The 21,576-nt window shown below is 38.4% G+C and overlaps 1 protein-coding gene across 2 annotated transcripts in view; it reads right to left on the bottom strand.

Moving 5' to 3' along the window:
- LOC124798708 (CDK5 and ABL1 enzyme substrate 2) overlaps positions 1–21,576 on the bottom strand; it is a 182,648-nt gene that overhangs the window by 60,379 nt on the left and 100,693 nt on the right. The window contains exons 5-6 of one of the 2 annotated variants that reach the window (XM_047262221.1): positions 13,689–13,819; positions 8,796–8,831 (exon numbers count right to left, since the gene is read on the bottom strand). In XM_047262221.1, coding sequence (XP_047118177.1) covers positions 8,796–8,831; positions 13,689–13,819 — 167 coding nt within the window. The remainder of the gene's footprint in view (positions 1–8,795; positions 8,832–13,688; positions 13,820–21,576) is intronic. The other variant, XM_047262223.1, reaches the window with a different exon arrangement.

Genomic DNA, 21,576 nt, shown 5'->3' with positions numbered 1-21,576 from the left:
CAACACTTTCAGTATTCTGCAAACACCTCCTTCCCCTATCCCCACTTAGCGTGACAATTCGTTCACTGTGATGCGTCTGTCAGCAGTCACCAATTCGATAACTCTCTGCACATTGTCTGGAGTGTGTGCAGTACGACGCCTGCCACTGCGAGGACATTCCTCAATATTGCCGTGCCTACTTTCATCACGTAACCTGCTTGCCCACCGACTAACTGTACTGCGATTGACAGCAGCATCTCTATAAACCTTTTCCAACCTCTTGTGGATGTCTCCCACTGTCTCGTTTTCACAGCACAGGAATTCTATGACAGCACATTGCTTCTGACGAATGTCAGGTGTAGCAGCCATCTTTAAGACATGCCGTGATGGCGCCACTCACGGGAACAAGTTGAACTAAGTTTGAAAACAAGCGAGAAGGATGTATCTACATACTGTAAAACTTTCACACGTGCAGAATGAAAACTGTATTTTTACAAAAATAGTGTGCATTTTTTTTTTTTTTTTTTGGAGTCACCCTCGTATTTCTTCCAGGTCCACATATTAAGAGTAACTGGCATATTTCAAATTTTTTTTCTAACCAGGTTCACTGTTAATGATGCTCAGCACAGATACAGGTATCCCTAAACATTGTGCAAATGCAACACGTGTTCTGTGTTAAACTACATCTCTTTTGGGGATTTATGATTTCTATTCCATCAAAACGATTTTTCTCTTTCTTTCAGTAATACAAAGGGCATTCAAAAACTTTTGAACAATAGTCTTTAATTTTTTTTATTTTTTGCAAGAGGAGAATGAATTTTTTTTTTTTGTGAACATACTTCAAACATGGGAAATAAGTACAGTAGAAGAAGAATGGGTAGCTTTGAGAGATGAAGTAGTGAAGGCAGCATAGGATCTAGTAGGTAAAAAGATGAGGGCTAGTAGAAATCTTTGGGTAACAGAAGAAATATTGAATTTAATTGATGAAAGGAGAAAATATAAAAATGCAGTAAATGAAGCAGGCAAAAAGGAATACAAACGTCTCAAAAATGAGATTGACAGGAAGTGCAAAATGGCTAAACAGGGATGGCTAGAGGACAAATGTAAGGATGTAGAGTCTTATCTCACTAGGGGTAAGATAGATACTGCCTACAGGAAAATTAAAGGCACCTTTGGAGAAAAGAGAACCACTTGTATGAATATCAAGAGCTCAGATGGAAACCCAGTTCTAAGCAAAGAAGGGAAAGCAGAAAGGTGGAAGGAGTATATAGAGGGTCTATATAAGGGCAATGTACTTGAGAACAATATTATGGAAATGGAAGAGGATGTAAATGAAGATGAAATGGGAGATATGATACTGCGTGAAGAATTTAACAGACCACTGAAAGACCTGAGTCGAAACAAGGCCCCGGGAGTTGACAACATTCCATTGGAGCTACTGACAGCCTTGGGAGAGACAGTACTGACAAAACTCTACCATCTGATGAGCAAGATGTATGAGACAGGCGAAATACCCTCAGACTTCCATAAGAATATAATAATTCCAATCCCAAAGAAAGCCGGTGCTGACAGATGTGAAAATTACCGAACAATCAGTTTAATAAGTCACGGATGCAAAATACTAATGCGAATTCTTTACAGACGTATGGGAAAACTGGTAGAAGCCGACCTCTGGGAAGATCAGTTTGGATTCCGTAGAAATGTTGGAACACGTGAGGCAATACTGACCCTACGACTTAGAAGCAAGATTAAGGAAAGGCAAACCTATGTTTCTTGCATTTGTAGACTTAGAGAAAGCTTTTGGCAATGTTGACTGCAATACTCTCTTTCAAATTCTGAAGGTGGCAGGGGTAAAATACAGGGAGTGAAAGGCTATTTACAATTTGTACAGAAACCAGATGGCAGTTATAAGAGTCGAGGGGCATGAAAGGGAAGCAGTGGTTGGGAAGGGAGTGAGACAGGGTTGTAGCCTCTCCCCAATGTTATTCAATTTGTATATTGAGCAAGCAGTAAAGGAAACAAAAGAAAAATTCTGAGTAGGTATTAAAATCCATGGAGAAGAAATAAAAACTTTTGAGATTTGCCGATGACATTGTAATTCTGTCAGAGACAGCAAAGGACTTGGAAGAGCAGTTGAACGGGATGGACAGTGTCTTGAAAGGAGGATATATGATGAACATCAACAAAAGCAAAACAAGGATAATGGAATGTAGTCTAATTAAGTCGGGTGATGCTGCGGGAATTAGATTAGGAAATGAGACACTTAAAATAGTAAAGGAGTTTTGCTATTTGGGGAGCAAAATAACTGATGATGGTCGAAGTAGAGAAGATATAAAATGTAGACTGGCAATGGCAAGGAAAGCGTTTCTGAAGAAGAGAAATTTGTTAGCATCCAGTATTGATTTAAGTGTCATGAAGTCGTTTCTGAAAGTATTTGTATGGAGTGTAGCCATGTATGGAAGTGAAACATGGAAGATAAATAGTTTGGACAAGAAGAGAATAGAAGCTTTCGAAATGTGGTGCTGCAGAAGAATGCTGAAGATTAGATGGGTAGATCACATAACTAATGAGGAGGTATTGAATAGGATTGTGGAGAAGAGAAGTTTGTGGCACAACTTGACTAGAAGACGGGATCGGTTGGTAGGACATATTCTGAGGCATCAAGGGATCACCAATTTAGTATTGGAGGGCAGCGTGGAGGGTAAAAATCGTCGGGGGAGACCAAGAGGTGAATACACTAAACAGATTCAGAAGGATGTAGGTTGCAGTAGGTACTGGGAGATGAAGCTTGCACAGGATAGAGTAGCATGGAGAGCTGCATCAAACCAGTCTCAGGACTGAAGACCACAACAACAACACTTCAAACATTTAGCTATAAGTTGTCATATAAAAGTATTTTCTTTTATTTACAGGTGAGCCACAATGGACCATGAAATAACGGTCGGTGATGGAGTTCCTCTTCAAGATCAGTGATGATTCAGCCACATTGATTCACATGAAGTTGTTCCCTGTTTATGAGGACACAGTGGATAGCAGCAGTGTCCAGTGGTTGTTGCAGAGGTTTAAAGAAGGTGATTTCTCTCTACTGGACAATCCATGATGCGGCAGACTATCGACGGCAGTGAGTGATGTAAATAAGTAGACCAATGATCAAATCGTCCAAAATGACAGATGTGTGATGATACAACAGCTTGCTGAAATGACTCATTTGTCACTGGGTAGTGTGGTATCACTGGCATAGTCACTAGGGTACAGAAAAATCTGTGCACGTTGGGTGCCTACATTACTGACAAGAGAAATGAAGACAATGAGGAAGAATGTGTGCGAGGGTCTCATGAAGACCTTTACTGAAGAGTGGAAACAGTGTTTTGATGGTGTCATTACCCAGGATGAAAAATGGTTGTTTTTGTCCAAACCTGAGAGTAAAACCAAATCCACGGAGTGGTGTCATCCGGTTTCCCCTCGGAACAAGAAACCGAGACTTTCATGAACAGCAGGTCGAAAGTTGATGACCTCCTCCTCCTGTGATAAATGTGGTGTCATTTTCATTGACTGTTTGTAACCTGGCTCCACAATTAAACGGGACCATTACTGTTTGTCACTGGACAAGCTACAGCATGCTATCAAGACCCACAGACCATAGCTTCAGGGTCAGTTCATCAGACTACAGCATGACAATTCCAAACCCCATACAGCCCTTATGATGCTGGAGAAAATCAGGAAAATGGGTTGGAAAATTGTTCCTCATCCTCCATACAGTACAGACTTGGCTCCATCTGATTTTTACCTCTTTGGTCATCTGAAGGCCCACCTGCACGGTAAAACATTTGATAGTGAGAAAGACTGTATTTCCTGTGTCAAGTGATGCTGTAAAAGTCAATCCACAGAATTTTACCAAATTGCATTTACATAATGGAAAGAACGTTGGGCCAGAGGTGTCACAGCTGATGGAGGCTACATTGAGTAGGCTCAATGTATAGCTAAATGTTCAAAGTATGTTTACAAAAAATTTCATTCTCCTCCTGCAAAAAATAAAAACATTAGAGAGACAATGCAAGACTTTTTGAACGCCCTCTGTGTTTTAAATCCCAAAATTGAGGCCAAAAACACTAAACTTATAATTGAAATAAATGGCTAACAACAAAGCATTTTGATAACAGGTATGGTTATGATCAATGCTACACTGTACACACAAGTAATGTTTTGGCATGATGGTTGATTGGAGTAGCTGTGTTGATTGAAATCCACTGATCCTGATCTGCAGTGACCTCTTTGTCGGCACAGCCAATGTAATCAACCTTAGCTACCAGATGATATGAGTTCAATACACGTATAAACCATAAATGAAACTATACTATTAGTTACAAATACTGGGAATTGCGATGTCCTCTGCATACAATTATAACAACAGAGCAAAGGTAACACTGAAACAATATGGCTACAATAATTTGAGCAGATTATTTATTGCATATTGCACAGTACTGAAAGCTAAGGCTGGCAGTAACAACAAACAAGTTAATGTAGGCCTGAAGTCACACTCTCTTCTGACTTCTTCTGAAACAGTTACTCCCATCAACACCAAGCTGAGCAGAGCTTGGCACCACCAAGAGAAAAATCACTCATTCCGCAAATTGTTTTGACTTTTACTGATCCAGGTTTAGAGTGCCCACACTCAAGAAAATTAACAATGTGTCACCCGTAAACACTGTTTTAAGGCAAACGTCATGTCAGCTTAATTTTATATGAATTATATCAATTTTTTTCGCCACAAACAATTATCCATAAAATGTAATTTGTTTGAAAATTATAAGTACATTAATGGAAAAATTGGTGCAAATTAACATTGTGAACATTAAAGCTAGGTTATACTATAAGTAATAAGAGGTTAGACTACACACTACAGAAGCAGGACTCAAATCAACAGAATACAGGATGTCTGAGCAAGGGTGTAACAGGTGCCCCAGATGTTGACCCCAGCTCATAGTGAGTTTGAGTTTTTTCTGCCATCATTTTGTTGTGTGCAGTTAAATTTGAATCACACTATCTTCCATCATCATATCTCATGAACATTGTTAAAGCTCACACGGAGTATATGGTAACAGAGGACAGAGTCCACTGATCTGTTTCCAGTTTGGAAACACTTGGTTTTGCCAAACAAAACAAAGCCATTACTAACTCAGCTCTCTGAGTAATACTCAATTTTATAATCCAGAGGGTTATGAGTTATGTAATGCTACAGGTTTAAGTGTTCATATTCTGCTAGCAGTAAGTAACAAAGAGTAATATCACTCACAGTGAAATGGATAGAACTTTAGTTGAAAGCTGCACTCTTGTTTCTGACCAATGTTTCCTTATCTTTAAACAATCTGACAGGACAAAAAAACATTTTAAGTATACCAGAACAAGAATGAAATATGGACAATGTTTCAAGATTTACTGGTGTTGGGCCTAAACATCAGAACTTAGTGCTGCAAGTATCAGAAAAAGGTTTGGAAAATATATGAACTACATCTACTTAATGTGTAAACATTGCCACTACATCCACTTCCAAAATCTGCAATCACATGGTATTTACTAAACTTATACATCTATTTAATATACACTGTCCAACAAAAAATTTACAAAATTGATTTTATTCTTGGTGTGTAAGCAACATCAATGCAGTAACTATGGCGTTGGTTCAAATTAACGACTGTAAACAACAGATGTGCATGCAGCCAATCAGATGTGAGCAGGTAATGTTAAGTAGTGGACGTGTGGCCATAGTGTGCCAAAGTAGTTGTGTCACACATCACAATGGAGCACTCCATCTCTAAATCAACTGTTCAAGACATTCTCTAGAATGTTTGGAAAAAGAGAAAAATTGTGTTCAAAGTTTGACCTGCACATTTTGAATCCAGAACAAAAACAATGTGTGGACATTTGCTGTGACTTGATTTAAATGCAAAAGACTGATAATTATTTTGTGGAAAGAATCGTTACAGGTAAAAATACTTGGTGTTATCAATGCAAACCTACCATAAAATAACAAAGTGCAGAAATACACACAATGGGTCAATTTTCCTACAATATAACCAACATTCAAGCCAATGTGATGTGCAAACTGAACAGCATCTCAAAGAATGATTTTTCTGATAGTTTCACATCACTGTATGAATGTTACCAGCACTTTACTTACACGGGGAAAGATTATGTACAGCATCTCAAGCATTAAAATCACCATCTTCAATTTTCTCTATTATTTATTAATACAGTCTTGAAAGTTTTTGGGCCTGGTAAGTTTGTATTGTCCGAGTTTTTCACAGCTGCAAACTGAACCTGTTTTATAGTACAAATGTACACATACTATATTTCAAATCTATATAACTGCGTTCAAATTCTGCAAATGTCAGCTCTTTCTCTAAATGTCACTAGAATTACTGCAGATTTTCCAATAAATATTGTTATGCATCTTCAGCATTAGCAGACTGAACCAACTATCTTACATCATGCGTCCCACTTTTTTTTGCATAGCAACAATAAACAAACAACATTAATACACTACCTGATAAAAAAAGTGAAGTGCCCAGAAGACACAGGCAGACGTCATTGCAACTTTGTACTGCACACACCGTATGTAGGTAATTAGAGTCAAAATTAAAATTCTCTATGGCAGGCAGAATGGCCACCAAAGAGCACGAATGTTTTCCATCTTTAGTGTTGTTAGCAGGTCTAGTAGGGTCTATGAGTGATGCAAACAGCATCAGATACAGAGTGATCACTCTGAAAGACATGTAGATGCCATATAATTGTGTGGCACGAAGTTATCAGCACCTAACAGTACGAAAGGGGCCTCACTGTGGGTCTCGATCTGGCCGGGTGGTCAGATTGTACAATATAAAAGTTTGTGGCACATTTAGATATGACAGTAGCCAAACTTTGGACTAGCCGAACTTTGGACTGCATGGGAACTTGAGGGCAGGCGTACTTGTCATCAAGGTTCTAGTCAAGCACTTCTAACTACTGTAAGGGAGATTCACCGTAATGTGCATCTAGCACTTTGTAACACCTTCACATCAGTGCCTGCCATCTGAGAACAAGTAGACTCCCTGCAACATTCTGTGTCATCCTGCACCATTGGTTGGAGATTAAAAGCAGATGGACTGAAGAACTACCATCTCATGCATAAGCTGCCACTGAACACTACAGCACAAATGGCTGTGTTTGCATTGGTGTTGTGGCCAGACAGCATGGACTGCCGACAAGTGGTGACTGACTGCCTTTAGTGATGAGAATTGCATTTCTGCACTACCCTGGACGATCACTGTCCTCAAGTATGGCGGCAACCTGGGGAGAGGTCCAAATCTTCTGGTGATTTGGAGAGAAATAGCAGTGTCACTCCTGGTGTCACGGTGTCGGGAGGCAATGGGTATGAGTTGAGGTGACTGCTAGTGGTGACTGAGAGAACACTGATGGCACAATGGTACGTCACTGACATCCTGCATCCTCATGTCTTACCTCTTATGTGACAGTATTGTGGTGCCATTTTTTCCAGAAGTCAGTTATCTTCTGCAAATGGCATGTGTCTCTATGAACTGTTTGAATGATGTTCAGGTACTCACTTGGCCAGAAATATCCCCGTATCTGTCCCCAATAGAATGTGTGGGATTAGTTTGCACATCAATGCTGCCCATAGCCGGGATATCATGGACTGGTTGTAACAGTTGTTGGGCAGCTTGCCTCAGAAGGATATACAACAGTTTTATGACATCCTGCCCAGCCAAATCAATGTACGCATTCAGGCCAGAGGGAGTGCAGTGTCATACTGATAAGCAGGCTCATACTGCCACACTCTTTGCAAATTTGACCCAGTTATGTAATCTCTGGAATTACATCACATACCCTCTTCAAGCCGTGAAGTTTCACTATTTCCTCCTCTCCATCTGGGTGCTTCACTTTTTTGTCAGGGAGTGTATTTTACCAGTACTATGCGTACTAGGGTACAGCAACCACATTGCTGAGAGCATGATCACAAAAGTTGTAAGCATGTACACCCAATTTTGTGTGCATGCAACATACATTTTCTCCCAGACACACACTTCTATCTGAATGTGTGCTACAAAATAAAATAACCACAAAATAATAATTTTCTGCACACCATGCACCAACAGTACAATACTTCGCTACTTTTCTTTTCACAGGATCATGAATGGTGATGAACTATTAAGGAACAACAATACAATACTTTATATGACACGCATTGTGCTTATTTTACTTGACAATATTAAACATATGCTGACACTCTGAAACACCTACGGTAATCTAATGAAATTATTATTCAAAATAACACTGAAGTACTTCTTTCAAGCTTGCAATTCGAGCAGTATGCCAACAATACTATTGTTGTATGATCGGTATGGAAGATATCATTTCAATTATTTGTTGTGTGTGATGAGCTTTTTTCATCTCTGACAAAATACTGTTCACCATACAGAAGAGCATTTGAAGCAAGCAACTGAAAGAGAGGACTGCATCAAAACTTATTCAAGACAATGTTAGTCAAGAAAGATTCTTTTAAGAAAGCAAGCACTGAATCTGTGGTGATCAACAGCTATATAAATACTTTAATATGTTTAGATAAATGAAGGTCAAAGTTCCAGAATATCCATGTATTAGTGTTATGTGCGTTGACTTTCCTTCACCATATAGTACAGATAGTGAAACCCCAGAACATTCACTGGACAGCATTTTTCTACAAATAAAACTACATAATCAACTACTACAACAGCAAGATTTTCTACAAAATACAGAAGTTATTATACATATGCATTTTTTACCATTTGTGATCCATATGCCACGTTAAGACTTTTGTCCTGCAATAAAAATGTAAAACAATTGAAAAAATAAAAATAGGGGTTCAAATTATTTCATTAAAAAAATTTGGTACAAGTTCAGACCATGTTCTATGTATTTACCATGCATGCGTGCATTGTGTTTAGCTCAGATAATGTACTGATAGTGATACTTTTCAGGCTTGTTGAATGTAACGGTACATGAGCATCAGAGCGATGTCTCCACAAGGCAAAATGTTCAAAATCAAATATGGAGGAACCAATAAAGGTAACACAGATGCATCACTGTTGTGTTTCTCATTTCTTTCTTTCTATTTTCTTCATTTGTTTAGAATGAAGTATTCTATTATCAGAGGTGACTGTATTATTATAGTTTACAACTAACAATAAAGTAGCCAACTCTTATTAGAAGTTAATAATGCACAAATTTTTTGAATAGAAGGTTGTGCACTATTAATATCTGCTACAAAACAGAGAAGTGCAACTGAATGAGAGGTAATTCATCCAATATACTGAAGATTATTGGTGCATGTTGAAAACATGTAGATGTTCCGAGGCCATAGACAATTTAATGTAGGGACAAAAACTCCAGACAGCATAATGTATGGCCTACAATAGTAAAAAGTACTGAGAATACAGACTACCGTGTTCATTAATTAGGTGTTTTATAGCTGACAGAATCAGAATAAACAGATTTAATTTTGCTGTAACACAAAAAGGAAACTAGCACATTATAAAGCCAGCAAAATGCCCTGCTCTTCCATAAACATAATACTTAAGAATGGATTTCATATTACTAGGCTTTTAGAGTGTTATAAACATTGCCCTGAAACATTTCACTGCAACAAATAAACCATAAGATGTTTTTGTCGCTTTGAGGAATTTTTCAAATGCAAATAATTCCATAAAATTGGTTTTCTCCAGTATCACAATAAGTTGCAATTGTATTTTTTGTAGAATCACAGTATCAAAGAATTTTGAAATGACGTCAGTTCAACCACCAATGGCTTTATCAAAATAGCAAATGAATCGTAACTTCTCAATAAAATTGTTTTAAACAGCTGTAACACCAACGCCAAATCTAATGCCAAACATAATGGTGTAGTGCATGAGAAATACTTGGTCAATGATCTGAACCTTTACCAAATAATTTGATTAAAATTTAAAAAAGCTTTCCAAAAAGAGAAGCACAAAATTTCATCAAACAACAAGAGACATGATACACATTAATTATTTAGAAAACTACAGGAAATCACCCTATAACTTATGCTTTGGTAATGTCAAACCAAATCCTCAGGTATTTGAAGCACACCATTTCTTGTTTCCATGTCCTTCTCAACCACATTAACTTCCAAAAGGAAGAACCAATTCTTCTTCCATGGATCATTAAAATTCCTTTACATGCGGAAGGGGGTAATATACTCTAGACATCATTGATGCAGTTGTTGCTACTTCGGTGGAATCACCAAGAGTGATTACCAATACAAAGAAATTACTTCTGGTGTTTCACCTGCATGTTGGAAAATATTAACAAACAACTATTAGCTCCACTTTCTATGATGATACAACATAAAGCGACTTCCCCTGACAGGATACATTACAGACAAACAGGGAAGAGGAGGAAACAGAGGGGTACTTATGACGGTGGTGGGAATGGAGGAAAAATTTAAAGTGATTTATGTTTCCACTTCCATCGGCATCCATTTACTACCACAGTTACCCCACTATATATTACTACAAAAATTTGTAGGTTTTTCACCTTAAAAAACTACCCCTTCCTTCTTGTTCTCATTTTGTCTAGCATTGTAGTATATTGTGCTTATAATTTCTATTTATAATTTTTTGTGACTCATTTTCTTCACACATCCAGATGATACCATTTTAATGTGTTTGTTTGTGTAGCCGTAACCTATAACAACAGATGACACCATTTTTGTCTGTCTTACTGTCTCATTTTGACCACATATTAGAAACAACCATTAGTAGCTTTCCTCTCCATTTCAAATGTTCTCATAATTACCACTATTTTTGTAAAATTCTATTAAACTGAGTTTCATTTTCTGCTCTCATTTTCATTGTAGAGGATGGTTGTTTCAGAATGAAGGTAATATTTAACCCTCTTGTTACAGTTTAGAATTTCCTCTTCAATAATCTTTGGTGTGCGTTTGTAATACTTTAGTTTAATGATTTCACTATGTGTTCTTGGGTTCTCTTGTCTATACTTACTTAGATTTTGTTGCTTATCTTACACCTTTGATCAGTCACCAATATGAAAGCATATTTATGATTTCCGACAAGATCATCCAAAGGGCTCCATAAATTCAAGAGTAACAGTAAGTCTTCCCTTAAGACAATTTTTGATTTGCAGCTTGACCACAGCAGGAAGACCAATCGTGCTGCTGCTGACAGTAATGGAGAATGTGATGCCAGTCGATTTCCACTTATTTCTATTTATGTCAACGTTAACCAGCAAAAACACTGTGTGCATTATAACTGAAACAATCATTATATATAAAAACAAAGATGAGGTGACTTACCGAACGAAAGCACTGGCAGGTCGATAGACACACAAACAAACACAAACATACACACAAAATTCAAGTTTTCGCAACAAACTGTTGCCTCATCAGGAAAGAGGGAAGGAGAGGGGAAGACGAAAAGAAGTGGGTTTTAAGGGAGAGGGTAAGGAGTCATTCCAATCCCGGGAGCGGAAAGACGTGTGTGTGTGTGTGTGTGTGTGTGTGTGTGTGTGTGTGTGTGTGTGTGTGTGTGTGTGCGCGCGCGCGCGCGAGTGTATACCTGTCCTTTTTCCCCCTAAGGTAAGTCTTTCCGCTCCCGGGATTGGAATGACTCCTTACCCTCTCCCTTAAAACCCACTTCCTTTCGTCTTCCCCTCTCCTTCCCTCTTTCCTGATGAGGCAACAGTTTGTTGCGAAAGCTTGAATTTTGTGTGTATGTTTGTGTTTGTTTGTGTGTCTATCGACCTGCCAGCGCTTTCGTTCGGTAAGTCACCTCATCTTTGTTTTTATATATAATTTTTCCCACGTGGAATGTTTCCTTCTATTATATTGAAACAATCATTAATTGTATACTGTGCACTGTTTTATCTTTTCTCTTCAAGGTTTCTTCAACATCAGGTTTTAACATGAGTGAAGGCACCATTTATTCTTGACTCACCATAAGGTTTATCCACCTCGCCAACTCCAAAATGGAGGATACCTGTAATCTGCATTGGTGACAAGAAAATGATGCAGAATGTATTGGATTTCTGCAATGGAGGGAGAGAGAGAGAGAGAGAGAGAGAGAGAGAGAGAGAGAGAGAGAGAGAGAATGAATACGCTACTACTTACGCAGTGAGACATGGCCTCAAGTAGTGACAATTTCACATGTTCATGACCTGTACATGTACACAGATGGGATTAGTGATCTTGAATTAAGTGATTATTTCTTGAAATTTTTATTTCATTTCTTCTACTGTATGTTTCAATAAATAAATAAACGAACAGTCATTGGGCTTTGATTCATGGTGTTACAAGCTTCACCTGTCCCCCCCCCCCCCCCACTCTCTCTACATAATACACAATTTGTAGCTGTAAATATCTTCATTCAACATGTTATAAGTTGATTTCAGTTATGACCAGTGGAGACATTTAGAAAGTGACTGTTACTTCCATGTGTCACTTGTGTTTTCAGAAAAGTATATAACAAAGAATATGATGCCAGTATTACATGACAAAATTATTGTTACTACCCTACACACTGCTACCCTCCTCACAGCAGTCTATTTGCAGGATGAGGTATGCTTGTTTCCTGTGGTGAGAGCCATCATGCAGAGAGTATTACATATTGAACACATTGCACTTAATGTCTGCGAATTGCCAGATTCTTTTTGCACAGGTTGACCAATTACATAAATTTCCTTCATCCTGTGATCACAATGGTTTCCACGACTGCTTCCTCTGTTGTTATTCATCACCCCAATTCACACAATCTACAGCTTGTGGTACTGAAGTCATCTTTTGATTTGTTTATCAACACTGCAGAGAATGTGCATTTCATTGGGCAGCATAATATAATGAGCTGTGAATATATGCAATGAATAAACTTTTTTCATGCAAGTAATTAAACTGTGCGATGCAACTATGACAAATATCAGTCTACAATTTTCACTGTAATGTCAACATCAGGTTAGCACATTCAAATTTTCCCAGGAGTCACGCACAATGACTACGAGTCAAGTAATAAGCGGACTGCATGGCATGAACGATCAGGAGTCGCTAATACAAAGAAGTTGTCATCACACAGTAGAAACAAGCCCTCAACAGTTTCATTTGTGATTACAGATGGATTTACATCTTAAAATGACCCATGTGAGTAAATATGGATAATAATGTTATAACAGAATTCGTTGAGAACCAGAACGTTACATATTGTTAGGAGAAGCAATGAATTATTCGACAAGAAAACCATCACACAATTAATACTAACTCACTTTAGTGCACAGCCTTCTTGGGAAATATCTCAACCGTTACCAAACACAACACACTGAGCTGCCATGCCAGCGTAGATTACAACCTCTTTGATTCATAGACTCCAGATCAATTTTGCACTGCAGTCCAATCACTACTAGACATGTAGCAAAAGTGGAGAAATGATAAAAATTGTCTCTACTATCTAAGTTTTGTTAATTTTAGCCAAACAATACAGAACAGTGATGAAGCACACTTAACACGTCAACAACACAGGCCAGTTTATCTCTGAACATCCAATAAGAATATGATCTAAATACATATATATGGCTGTGGAATATTGTCCATTTCCATAATTCTCTATTGAAGAATTTAATTTTTATGCTTCCATATGATGTGGTATTCATACCGTGCAATAACATGTCTGGAACTTCCATGAGGACCATGAGTCAAATCTGCCATCTCGCCATCCATCCCAAAATGTTTACGGTCACGAAAGGAGTGTCTAGATGGAACCAGCAAAGCACCATATGATATTTCCTATAAACAGTACATATAAAACATCTCAGTCATCATAAACAAAATATGAAACAGCAACAAGAAAATTCTTTTACTAACAAGAATCTGAAACTAACATTTTTTAGAAATATAGGTGGCATTTCATTTAAAAACATTATTACAAATTAATATAATGGAAGGAAACATTCCACGTGGGAAAAAATTATATATAAAAACAAAGATGAGGTGACTTACCGAACAAAAGCGCTGGCAGGTCGATAGACACACAAACAAACACAAACATACACACAAAATTCAAGCTTTCGCAACAAACTGTTGCCTCATCAGGAAAGAGGGAAGGAGAGGGGAAGACGAAAGGAAGTGGGTTTTAAGGGAGAGGGTAAAGAGTCATTCCAATCCCGGGAGCGGAAAGACTTACCTTAGGGGGAAAAAAAGGACAGGTATACACTCGCACACACGCACATATCCATCCACACATACAGACACAAGCAGACATATTTAAAGACTTTAAATATGTCTGCTTGTGTCTGTATGTGTGGATGGATATGTGCGTGTGTGCGAGTGTATACCTGTCCTTTTTTTCCCCCTAAGGTAAGTCTTTCCGCTCCCGGGATTGGAATGACTCCTTACCCTCTCCCTTAAAACCCACTTCCTTTCGTCTTCCCCTCTCCTTCCCTCTTTCCTGATGAGGCAACAGTTTGTTGCGAAAGCTTGAATTTTGTGTGTATGTTTGTGTTTGTTTGTGTGTCTATCGACCTGCCAGCGCTTTTGTTCGGTAAGTCACCTCATCTTTGTTTTTATATATAATTATTACAAATTAATTTACATCTACATTTACACACATACTTTGCAAGGAACCATATGGTTTGTGCATAATGTACCTTGTACTACTGTCAGTCATTCTCTTTCCTGTTTCAGGTGAAAAGAAGCAGGGGAAAAACAACTATCTATATCCATATGAGCCCCAGTTTCGGTTACCTTGTTTTTGCTGCCCTTACACAAGACGTGCTGGCTGCAGTAGGATCATTCTGCAGTGTATTGGAAATGGAGGTTGTCTAAACTTTCTTAATAACATTTTATCAAAAGAATATCTTCATCCTTGCAGACACTTCCAACTAAGTTAACACACAATTTTTGTAATATTCACTTTGGCTGAACTCCCTGGTAACAAATCAAGCAGCACGCTTCTGAATTGCTTCAATGTCGTACTTTAATTTGATCTGGTGGGAATCTCATACACTAAAGATGCATCCAGGAACGGATCTCATAAACATTCTTTGCACTACACTTTCCTAGAATTCTCTCAATAAACCAAAATTGACCATTCACCTTCCCTACAACTGACCTGACATGTTCGTTCATTTCAAGTCACTTTGCAGCATTATGCCTAGATACTTAACCTACAAGACTGAATTGAGAAGTACTGTATCCAAACATTTTTTTCTACTCACCTACATCAGTATACATTTTTCCACATTTCGAGGCAGCTTCCATTGATCACACCAAAAAGAAATGCTGCCCAAGTCTTTCTGTATCCTCTCCAAAACCCACTGAATGGTGACTCTTTCCCATACTCCATAGTGTGTTCAGCAAACAGTCACAGATTGCTGCTCATGCTGTCCAACAGATAGTTTATGTATACAGAACATAAGACCAGTCCTATAATTCTTCCCTGAGATACTCTTACAGATACCTTTTTCTCTGATGAGCACTTGCCAACCAGGACAACATACTGGGTTCTGGCAAAGTGTCAAAGGCTTTCCGGAAATCTAAGAATATGGGATCTGCCTGTCGACGCTCACTCACGGTATCCAGGATACTGTGTGAGAAAGTGACAACCTGAATTTTGCAAGAGCAATGATTTCTAAATCTGTGTTATTTTGTAAACAGTAGCTTCTCTCTCTCAAGTAAATTTATTATAGTGGACCTAAGAATATGCTCAAGACTTCTGCTGCATACTGTTATTGAGAATACTGGTCTGTAATTTTGCAGGCCTGTTCTTTTTCCTTTCTTTTATATATGAGTCACCTGCACTTTTTTCTAGTCTGTTGGGACTCTTCGCTGGATGAGATACTTGCAACAGATAAATGCAAGGTAAGTATGGGAGCAAAGTCAAAGAGTATTCTCTGTAAAATTGAATTAGGACTCCATTTGAAACTGGCAACTTATTTGTTTTCATCTCTTTCAGCATTTTTCAGTGTTAGGAATACTTGATTCTATGTCCTCTATATGGGAGAGTATGTAGCAGTCATATGGTGGCATGTCTGTACAACCCTTCCGTGCAAATAAATTTTTCAATGTGAAATTTAAAACTCTGGCTTTGTTTATGCTATATTCTGCTTCCACAGCAGAATTGCTTACAAGTGAATTGAACAGAGGCCTTCAACCCTTTTAGCGATTGTACATAGGACCAGAATTTTCTGAGGCAGCAAGATATTTAGATAATGAATGAAGGAGGAACTTGTAAGCTCTGTGCATCCAACCTTTGTGTCAGCATCTCTGTGTTCTTTTTTAAACCAAGTGTACAACAATCTCTGTTTTCTCAGTATTTTCCAAATGTTGTTATAAAAATAGTGGGTTGTTGCTGCCCTTAATTCACTTGCTCGGCACATATTTCTCCAGTGTGACTTTACAATCAGTTTAAACTCTGCCCATAATTTCTCTAAGTCCTTTCATTGACTAAGCAGGATTATAACTGCTTTTCTGCTCTTTCCAACATAAAGACACTCTTAGCCTCCTTGAAAGTTTTAATGGCTTTAGTAACCATCGGGCAAGATAACATCGTGATCACTAATCATTGTTTCTATACAGATACTGTCGATAAGGTCAGGCCTGTCTGTAGTTATGAGGTCTAAAATGTTTCCATTACATGTGGGAGACAGTTTTCGAAGAAATCTTACAGACCTTTCTTGGGAGACTGTCTTGTCCATACAACCTGCAACAAATTAACAGGCATCCCAATCTTTAGTTGGTTGGTTTAAAATTGCCTACGATACAATTTTCATGATAAAGATACTCCCACACTACTAAGCATATACTTTCTTTGAACAATTCCACAACTGTTAAAGTGGGATCAGGTAGGTGGTAAAAACATGTGATGATTAATTTGAGTTCACCGAGACTGGTTATTTTCATCCAGATAAAGTACAACACCTTGTAGCCAAACTTGGTTTTACAAACTCCCAGGTTATCCAAAATGCTTCTAAAAGTTGCAGATCCAAACATAACACTGTACTCCACAGAAGTAATTCGAGGGTGAGAGTGTGTTGGGCTATTGCTAGCAAAGAGACACGAATGGCTGAACTTCTTATTTCCCCAGCAACCAACTCACCAGTCCAAATATAGCTACATTGCCAACAACAGAGCATTCAAGCAGTTGATTCCCCCTGTGTGTGTATTTTAATGCTATTGCAATTGAATTGTGTGGAAGTGTACTTTTGCTGATATATTAACTGTTGTCAAAGAAGTTAAATAGAAGAAGAAGAAGTAGTAGTAGTAGTAGTTTTCAATAACCTATTGCATCTAATTACAGAGGTGGTATTTCTACATTTCAGAATGAGGTGAGACTATATCTAAATTTGAAAAGGCCTCACAGATATTGCTGAAAACATCCAACTTTGATAAAGTAGGGGAAGCTCTTTCGTTCATCCATCAATGAGAAGAAGGCACACCCTTAACCTGACCAATACTGTGAGAAAAAACTAAAATGTTAACTGTCTTGCTAGGTGAGGAAGGAAAGGGTGTTTCTTTTCCATGGAGAAAAGTTATTTGTAGACCAAGACAGAGTTTAAGTTCACACTCAAAGCTATACTAATGCCTGAACTTCCTAAGCAAATGAAACTGGTATTAATTTCATAATATTACCTACAAAGCCTTTAACTTCCTCAGAAAAAAAATGCCTGCCCCAGGAAACAAAATGAAAAAAAGAAAAGATAACTGTTAGTTTGGCATCAAAAGCTCTTTGAACACACTGAATAGAGGGCTCCAACATGTATTACGAAGTTGAAAAAAATTTTGAGCCTTGGAGGATCTTGCCAAAATGTGCTACGAGTTTTTTATGGATCCCAAAAAAGTTCTTGGATGTCTAGGGAACTGTCATCTAAATTAAGAATTTGATATCTTTCAAAGATCTACTGGGTACAGAATAACACAGATATTAGATCACATGTGTTGTTAGTTTACGTCACCCTAAGATCTGATAAACAATGCAGTGAGTCAATGCTTGCTGGCATCCTTCTAACGAAAAATATTGGGAGGGGGAACATTAGTGCTTGAAAACATTTGAAGGGTCACAAGAACGAACAAAAATTACTAAGTTTTTTGACTGAGTAATTCATATGCAACAAACTATTAAGTACAGTACTGTATTTGTACTGTGTGTTGAGATACTGCAATACTAAAAATGAAATTTTGACTTTAAAGATCTTAAGTGTACCCTCCAGAGGTTTCTGAATTTGTTAGACCTTCAAAAGCTTTCAAAAGTACACTACTGGCCATTAAAATTGCTACACCATGAAGATGACATGCTACAGACACGAAATTTAACCGACAGGAAGAAAATGCTGTGATATGCAAATGATTAGCTTTTCAGAGCATTCACACAAGGTTGGCGCCAGTGGCGACACCTACAACATGCTGACGTGAGGAAAGTTTCCAACCGATTTCTCATACACAAACAGCAGTTGACCGGTGTTGCCTGGTGAAATTACGTTGTGATGCCTCGTGTAAGGAGGAGAAGTGCGTACCATCACGTTTCCGACTTTGATAAAGGTAGGATCGTAGCCTATCGTGATTGCGGTTTATCGTATCTCAACACTGATACTCACGTTGGTCGTCATCCAATGACTGTTAGCAGAATATGGAATCGGGGGGTTCAGGAGGGTAATACGGAATGCCGTGCTGGGTCCCAACGGCCTCGTATCACTAGCAGTCGAGATGACAGGCATCTTATCTGCATGGCTGTAACGGATCGTGCAGCCACATCTCGATCCCTGAGTCAACAGATGGGGACGTTTGCAAAACAACAACCATCTGCACGAACAGTTCGATGATGTTTGCAGCAACATGGGCTATCAGCTCGGAGACCATGGCAGCGGTTACCCTTGACGCTGCATCACAGACAGGAGTGTCTGTGATGGTATACTCAACGACGAACCTGGGTGCACGAATGGCAAAATGTCATTTTTTCGGATGAATCCAGATTCTGTTTACAGCATCATGATGGTCGCATCCGTGTTTGGCGACATCGCAGTGAACGCATATTGGAAGCGTGTATTCGTCATCGCCATACTGGCGTATCACCCGGCGTGATGGTATGGGGTGCCATTGGTTACATGTCTCGGTCACCTCTTGTTCGCATTGATGGCACTTTGAACAGTGGACATTACATTTCAGATGTGTTATGAGCCGTGGCTCTATCCTTCGTTCGATCCCTGCGAAACCCTTCATTTCAGCAGGATAATGCATGACCGCATGTTGCAGGTCCTGTACAGGCCTTTCTGGATACAGAAAATGTTCGACTGCTGCCCAGGCCAGCACATTCTCCAGATCTCTCACCAACTGAAAACGTCTGGTCAATGGTGGCTGAGCAACTGGCTCATCACAATACACCAGTCACTACTCTTGATGAACTGTGGTATCGTGTTGAAGCTGCATGGGTAGCTGTACCTGTACACGCCATCCAAGCTCTGTTTGACTCAATGCCTATGCATATCAAGGCCATTATTACGGCCAGAGGTGGTTGTTCTGGGTACTGATTTCTCAGGATCTATGCACCCAAATTGCGTGAAAATGTAATCACATGTCAGTTCTAGTATAATATATTTGTCCAATGAATATCTGTTTATCGCATTTCTTCTTGGTGTAGCAATTTTAATGGCCAGTAGTATACATACTGTAACTGCAATACAAAATTCTGTAGTGCACCTTAAGATTGGTCATGGGTTAACCAACAAATTTGTTATTCAAAACTGGTTCCCATCCTTCAGCTCTGTTAACTGAGGTTGGGCTGTAACTTCACAGTCATCTTTGCAGGCAATGGGATTGGTAAAAGTGTAGACTAACAGAAAACAGCCATTCAAACAAATTTGTATCTATGGTTTCTGGCCATTATAATAACAGTAACCAAAGTACAAAGGAGAACAAGAACCAAAATGTAATGTGAAATGTCTAATAAAAAATATTATATGGTACAACAGGTTTCATTTAACTGCTACGGAAATGTATTCCAGATCTGCAGCATATCTGACAACATATTGTATACAGCATTGTAAATAACTGATACAAAATTTGAAACCAGTGTTTAATTGCCGTTTTAATGGCAAAATGACCCAATATACAGCTGTTTTACATCCACACCTGTATTGTGAGAGCCAGCAGTTATCCTGTCAAATCACACTGTTATGAGTATATGCTATAATTCAGAGAAACCTTCATTTCGAACACACAAATAAGATAGGTAAACAGTAAGTGCATTGACAGGTCACCAAGCACCACTGTGGTTATTCTCATTCACCTAGGAAATCAAAGCACTTGGAAAATCACAATTTAAAGGTACCATTAGTCCACTTAAGACTTTTGACCATAAAGGCAAACACAGTTTTCCATTTCAGAAATATTGCTTTTCTTGGATCAAAATCTGATCACTGGAAGCTTTATGATCTAGATAAACCTTTTCCATCACCCATGAAAGTGAATGGAATGGGTGTAGTGCAAATCAATGGCATACATAATTAACTATAGTGGTTTGTGATGTTGTTCACTTACAAAAACACCAAGAGAAGCAATTGTGTGCAAGCTGAGTATTGCAAACAGTGGTGAGATACAGTATCTTAAACAGTGGTGAGATACAGTATCTTAAAGTTGGAAGACATCATGTAAAACTCCTTGCGTGGAGTCGTCTGAGGATATTAGGTCTCCTAGTGGTATTGTGAACCTTCAAGGAGAAACCAGGCTAGTACAATTTATATGATCCCTATACAGCAGGGTCATTTGCCCTTAGAGGGACGCAGAGTAACTTCTGACGAATGCTTTTCTACGACAAATATTTCTGACATTGGGAAAAAAGTTTATTTTATTCAACATCCAACACTGCAAACAGAATGTTAATGCCAGGTTTAACTGCTGATGTGTGTGTTGCCGAATCCTTCTTCTCATATGTTATTTAGGTAACTTAATTGAATGAAGACATGCAAATGAGTGATTTTTCAGTATCTTCTTCATGTTTTGTTTTTAACATCTTTCACTCCATTTTCTTTACACTATTCCTTTATTTCCTCTACATCAATATTTATCAAGTTTGTGCATGATATAACACCAATGGCAGTGTTAAGGATGTTGTGCAGTTCCATCATGGATGGGTAGTTACCACAAATGGTTCAAATGGCTCTGAGCACTATGGGACTCAACTGCTGTGGTCATCAGTCCCCTAGAACTTAGAACTACTTAAACCTAACTAACCTAAGGACATTACACACATCCATGCTCGAGGCAGGATTCGAACCTGCGACCGTAGCAGTAGCAGTTACCACAAATTTTCACTATTTTAACTCTATTAGTGACACTGGTACATATAAATATACTGGGCATAAAAAGAATAATTCTTTATAAATTTTTTGCCCCTGATCCATTTGTATGAAATACACAATAAATTGAGCAGTTTTATTCCCAAGAGTGCATGCTGGTGTGTATTCCATTCCTATGCTGAAAAAATTTTGTCACTTAAAGAGTTTATCTGCTCAGCCTGCCTCACCATTGGTTCTTCAAGTGGCTGATAAATT

Source organism: Schistocerca piceifrons, chromosome 5 (genome assembly GCF_021461385.2).
Source record: "Schistocerca piceifrons isolate TAMUIC-IGC-003096 chromosome 5, iqSchPice1.1, whole genome shotgun sequence".
Lineage (NCBI taxonomy): Eukaryota > Metazoa > Arthropoda > Insecta > Orthoptera > Acrididae > Schistocerca > Schistocerca piceifrons.
Note: the sequence above shows the minus strand (reverse complement) of the source record. Positions and strands in the feature narration are given on the sequence as shown.